General features: G+C 55.1%; 1 protein-coding gene across 2 annotated transcripts; it reads right to left on the bottom strand.

Annotated features, from left to right (window-relative positions):
* Window positions 1-443: 443 nt before the first annotated feature.
* On the bottom strand, window positions 444-3,693 carry LOC140594393 (serum amyloid A protein-like). 2 transcript variants are annotated; one of them, XM_072725455.1, is made up of 4 exons: window positions 3,631-3,693; window positions 3,102-3,193; window positions 1,127-1,265; window positions 444-741 (listed from the first exon to the last, which is right to left on the bottom strand). In XM_072725455.1, exons 2-4 carry the CDS (start codon window positions 3,187-3,189, stop codon window positions 579-581), a joined length of 390 nt encoding a protein of 129 aa, XP_072581556.1. In that variant the 5' UTR covers window positions 3,190-3,193; window positions 3,631-3,693; the 3' UTR covers window positions 444-578. The 2 variants fall into 2 exon arrangements, with proteins under 2 accessions (XP_072581556.1, XP_072581557.1); XM_072725456.1 differs by having other exon boundaries at window positions 3,547-3,648.
* Window positions 3,694-5,415: the final 1,722 nt, after the last annotated feature.

The following is a 5,415-nucleotide window of genomic DNA, read 5'->3' on the forward strand; positions in this document are numbered from 1 at the left end:
GACACATTCTTAGATGGCAGGGACAGAAACTGGTTGTAACTGGACTTGAAGGCCCTGCTGAGAAGCCCACAGAACATCAAGGTGGCCCTTGATCCCACAGTCCCGGCCTCCCTCTGCTGTGTCCCCTGCCCCCAGGACAGCAGCCACTGAGGAGCAAAGCTAAGGGATCTAGACGCTGAGAACAGAGAAGGTGACAGGACACAACTGACACAGTGAGAGCTCTGGACACCGAGGAGCCAGAAATAGCACCAGTGTAAGCAGAGGGGCCTGGGAAGGCGGGCAGGTCTGATCCGGGAAGGGTGGGTACAGGGCATCTGTCCGGGAGCACGGAGACGGTCCACCCTATAGCAGGGCCCAGGCTCAGCCTCACGTGGTGTCCATCCTTCCCCCCTGGGGAACTAACCGGCAGGACATACACCCAAGAAGAACACGCTTTTCGACAGTCCATCTCTTAAGCATTTATTAGACACCTCTGAGGTGCCCTCCCCAGCCTGCGTGGCCCGAGATCTCAATGAGTGGGTGTCCCTGCCCTCAGGGGGCTCACAGTCCGGCTCCCCAGAGCAGAGCCAAGAGGAAGCTCAGTACTTGTCAGGCAGGCCAGCAGGTCGGAAGTGGTTGGGGTCTTTGCCACTCCGGCCCCATTCGTTGGCAGCCTGGTCAGCCTTCGAGTCCTCCACTCCGTGGCCGCTGTCTCCAAACTTAAGAAGGTCTGTGATTCTCTGAGATTTCTCTCTGGCGTCACTGGGATGGAGGGGGACAGGCAAGAGATGAATTAGGGCCTGATGAGCAAAGCCCACCGCCCCCACCAATCTCTCCTCTCTCCAAGGGCTGGCTGACAGGAGCCAGGGCAGGAGGGGCTGAATCACCCTGCACCTGACCCTGCACCGGGCACAGCCCACCCCAGCCAGGCTGGTCCCTGGGCCCCCAGGAGGAGGGCAGGGAATCCCCAGGTCCCCCGGCCTTGCTGTGGCCCTGGGAGCCACTCCAACCCCACACTGGGCCCAGAGGAGGGGGTGGGCAGGACCAGGAGGAGCCAGTCTCTCCCGCCAACATCTCTGGGGCTTGGCCTGTCCTCTGACAGCCTCACCCAGCTCACCATCCCTGCATCCCCAGGGGCCCAGGTCACCTGATCACTTCAGCAGCCCAGACGCCCCCAGGGCCCCTCTGTGCAGCGTCATAGTTCCCCCGGGCATGGAAGTATTTGTCTGCATTTTTGTATTTGGCTTCTCTCATGTCAGAGTAGGCTCTCCACATGTCCCAAGCCCCTGGAGACAAAAGCACATGGCAAAGAGGATACCACGTGGATAGAAAGCCAGAGGCTCGCCATGGGGAAGACTCAAGGAACAACAATCTACCACTGACTCTAGATTTCTGCCCATGGGGACCATGGGGAGAAACCTAGATTTCTAATTTCTACCACCCTTGGGGACCCTAGGCCCAGGAGGACAAGTCTCCCCCCTTGTTGGTTTCTCCATGTATCTCGACTGAGGTCATGCATGGGGGCACAGCTGTGTTGCTCCTGTGTGTCTGGCTCTGTGCTACCTATGGGCTCATCCACTAGGGCCCCATGGGAGCTGCTCAGTGGGAGAAGGGAGGTGTTCTAGAACAGGATTTCTCTCTTCAGCATCATTGACATTTGGGGCCAGATCTTTCGTTGCTGCTCAGTCCTGTCTTGACTCTATAGGTTGTGTAGCAGCAACCCCGACCTCTACCCACTACATGTGCGCAACCTAATCCCCGAGAGTCACCCATCAGAAATGCTTCCAGACATTGCCAAAAGTCTCAGGACATAAAATTGCCCTTGGTCGGGAAGCACTGGTGTAGAATGAAGCCAAGATGGTAAAATCCAACGGCACGTGGGTAAGTGAGGAGGTGACAGGGAAGGCAGATTCTGAGAAAGGCCCAGGCTTACTGGACTTCTGCCCCAAGTCCCAGGAAACCTATTCTTGCAGAGTGAATGCCCGCGACTGTGACCCGAGGCCCTCTGAGGGTTAGGGGCAGAAATGGCATCCTGGTAACTTTCTGTATAGACTGTACCCATGATGTGGCAGCTGGAGGTAGCAAGCCCTAGGGCCGCGGCCCATCTGCCATCCTTGTCTGCACTTCTAATCAGCTGGGAGCTCCTGAGAGGCCTGCACCCGGGTCTCAGCTCAGGCCAATTCCCTGAGCTTCTCTGGGCGTGGATCTCAGGCATCAGTCCAACATGTAGCTGAGACTGAGAGCCACTCAGCTTTAGGAAGAGGTACTCAGACACATCTACCTGGCAAGAGCTCTGACCTCACGCTCAGCTGGGTTCAAACCTCCTCTCTGCCACCTGCTGACTGCCAGGTAGTCCCTGGGCAAGGGACTTGGCTGCTCTAAGCCTCAGCTTCCTCCCCTCCAAAGGAAGGGGGAGGCCTGCCTCACTGAGGTGTTCTGAAGTCCTAGTAGGAGAACACCTGTCCCAGGTTGACCAGTAGTGTCCCTGTTTGCCTCGAACCCTCCCCATTAGTGCTGACAGTGTCACAGAAAGGCCTCAGACCCGGGCCACCCAGCAGAGTCGGTCACCCTGAATTGCATGAAGGTACTGAATTCCTAGTGTAGGCTTGATATATATTATTAGCTCCGTCGCTTTTGGGGTCATGTTTAGGGCTAGGAAAGGGTAGGAAACAGACCTCCCAGGGACACTGTCACTGACAAAAGGAACCATCAGAGAGAGCTAAGCTGAAGGTGTCTCTTAATGATCCTATCAGGAGGTGGAAAGGAGGGAGGGAGGGAGGGAAGGAGGGCTGAATGGAGGGAGAGAGGGAAAGGAGAAGAAAGGATGGACAGCTTTAACCATACTTTGTGCATTTTGTCTGCAGAAGATGTTATGCCATTTCCAGACTCACACTGTGTCTTCTCTTCCAACTTACACTTCAGCTGGGAATGATCATTGTTCTTTCTCTAGTAACAGATGGACTCCCATTTTGTGCTTTCCAATCTGTTTGATGAGGGGCTCCCTAACACCAGGCCCATCCTACCACATAGAGCAACACACCCAAGACAGTGGCTCCCACCCTTGAAAGTGCTCAGGGCAAGTCCTAGTGGCCCTTGGATATCCCCCCGTCCAGCGGCCTTACCTTGAGCAGCCTCTCTAACAAATGAATACCATTGGCCGCTGACACCCAGGACCAAGGAACAGAAAAGGAGGCCCAGGAAAAGCTTCATGGTGCTGAAATGAAGAAGAGGGTTAGGGGGGCAAGGACAGGACCCGCACCCTCCTTTGGGATTTGCATGTCACAGAGAGCCTGGTGCTCATTCCCTCTGTTCTCAGTAGACTCTCAGGGGCCAGGTAGGAATCGTGGCTGTAGGTCCTCACTCGGAGCCACAGCCCTCAGTGCTGAGCCCATCAGCCAAGAGGTCCCCAAGGTGGCACTGATGGAGGCAGAGGGCAGCTGGGACCAAAGTGTCCCAGCCTAGGGCAGCCTTCAATCAACCCAGAACCTTACAGTCAACCAAAGTCCTCCGTGTGCCACTGCGTCAGCAGGGCCCTCGTACAGGACAAACACACAACAGAGTAATTACTTTTAAAGGAATCCCCAATCCTGTGGGGAAAGAGAAAAGAGCCTGTTTTCTCAGCCTCAAGGACTGCTTGCAGCAGCCCCTCACCTGAGTTCCCAGTGGAGCGAGCTGCTGGTCCCTGCCTGCTGGGCACAGGTGACCCGTATTTATACCGAGCCGTCCAGCTGGGCCCTGGGGAGAGAGGAAAGGCCAGACCTGGTGCCTGGAAATGTCTCCCCAGGTCGTGGCCCCTGGAGCCTCCAAGAGAGGACTTCCTGGACAACCGTGGTGTTCTGCATCCCAGGGCCAATTCCCGGTTGTGCAACCCCAGGGAAGCAAGGTTCGCTGCTTCTCCCTGGCAGCCCGGGCTGGGGGCGGGGAAGGTTCTGCCATCAGGGCTTGGGGGGGGGGGCGTGGGGAGGAGGGTGTGCAGCCCCTGCTGGTGGCCCCCCGCTGCTGGAAGGATGAGGATGGCTCCTCATCCAGGACCTCGCTCCCCTGGCCACCTCCTCAGGATGGTCCCTGCCGGGCCAGGCGGCAGATGGGCCAGGACTGACCCAGAGTTCGTGCCTAATGCTCTTGAGCTTCCAAAAGGACAGGCTCGCCCCAGCCCGTGTTTCGGGGGCCCTGGGATGTCCGTGCACCTGTGTGGGTGTGCGTGCTCGGCTTCCAGCTGGGAGGCACAGAAAGCCCTGCTCAGCTGGCAGAGCCCAGGAGGATGTGTATTATCTCAGTAGGGGTGGGGGGTTGTGGGGTTCCCAGGGTGGGAGTGCCTGCCTGGAGGGATTCCTCCTCCCTTACACCCCTGGAGCTCTTTCCGTGACTGAGTGTTGTTGAATGATTTTGTAGCCCAGCTGGGGAATTGCTGTGCTTCCATCCTGGGGAAGATGGGGGGGATCTCCTTGTATCTTCCTACCCTGGAGGGTCACTGTCTGCTCTGGGTCATTATGACCCAGAAGTTCCAGGACTGTCACCCAGCTCTGTGGGGGCCGGTGATTGTTCGAGGGGGGTGAGGGAGGCTTCAGTGTCCTTAGGGGTGAGGCCAGGATAGAAACAGAGTCTGTTGCACATGTCGGCTCCTGTTCATTTTTTCCTCCCCAGTCCATCTTCCCACCTTTAGGGCTCGGCATTTTACAACAACCAGAGAAAGCTCAGAAAGAACAGGGCCCAGAAGGTGGAGGCAAAGAAGGGCCTGGGATGGCCTGGGTGGCTCAGTTGTTGAGCATCTGCCTTCGGCTCAGGGTGTGATCCCGGGGTCCCGAGATCGAGTCCTGCATTGGGTTCCCCGCGGGGAGCCTGCTGGTCCCTCTGCTTCTCTCATGAATAAAGAAATAAAATATTTAAAATAAAATATAATAAAATAAATGTAATAAGATAAAATAGGAGTATGATCCGGGTGGGTTTAACCTTAAAAAAAAAAAAAAGAAAGAAAGAAAAGAAAAGCCCAATGGTTTGCAAGCATTGAATGAGTGGCTCCATCCTGTGGGGCGGTGTTGCCAGCCCGCTGCCCTGGAGGCCACCCCCACCCTCCACTCTCTCCAGATACCACATTCCCCAATATCAAACCCACTGAGCGTCATACATGTTAGAATTTGGGCTACACACATACTCACATACTTTCTAGACAGGATGAATGACTTGCCCCAGGGAGAATGAGCTCACAGGGAAAAGTTACCAGATACTCAAGCAGCATAGCTGTTTTTATAAAAGAAAGACAACCAAATGAAAATATAACACTAGATCTCCCAGAAGTCATGGATTAGAAAGATGCAAAGAAAACTCATGATATACTTAATAAATATCATCAAAATGTGAAGTAAGAACTATCAATTTTGAAGAAGAATCAAATGGAAAGACTGTAAATATAATATTAAATTAAACCTTAGTAAGAGG

The sequence above is a fragment of the Vulpes vulpes genome, chromosome 11 (genome assembly GCF_048418805.1).
Source record: "Vulpes vulpes isolate BD-2025 chromosome 11, VulVul3, whole genome shotgun sequence".
NCBI lineage: Eukaryota > Metazoa > Chordata > Mammalia > Carnivora > Canidae > Vulpes > Vulpes vulpes.

Coding starts and splice junctions, on each gene's coding strand:
- LOC140594393 (XM_072725455.1), bottom strand. CDS start 3,189: ATGAAGCTTTTCCTGGGCCTCCTTTTCTGTTCCTTGGTCCTGGGTGTC. Junction 1,266..3,101: donor TGTTAGAGAGGCTGCTCAAG/GTAAGGCCGCTG, acceptor TTTTGTCTCCAG/GGGCTTGGGACATGTGGAGA. Junction 742..1,126: donor TGGGCTGCTGAAGTGATCAG/GTGACCTGGGCC, acceptor CCTCCATCCCAG/TGACGCCAGAGAGAAATCTC.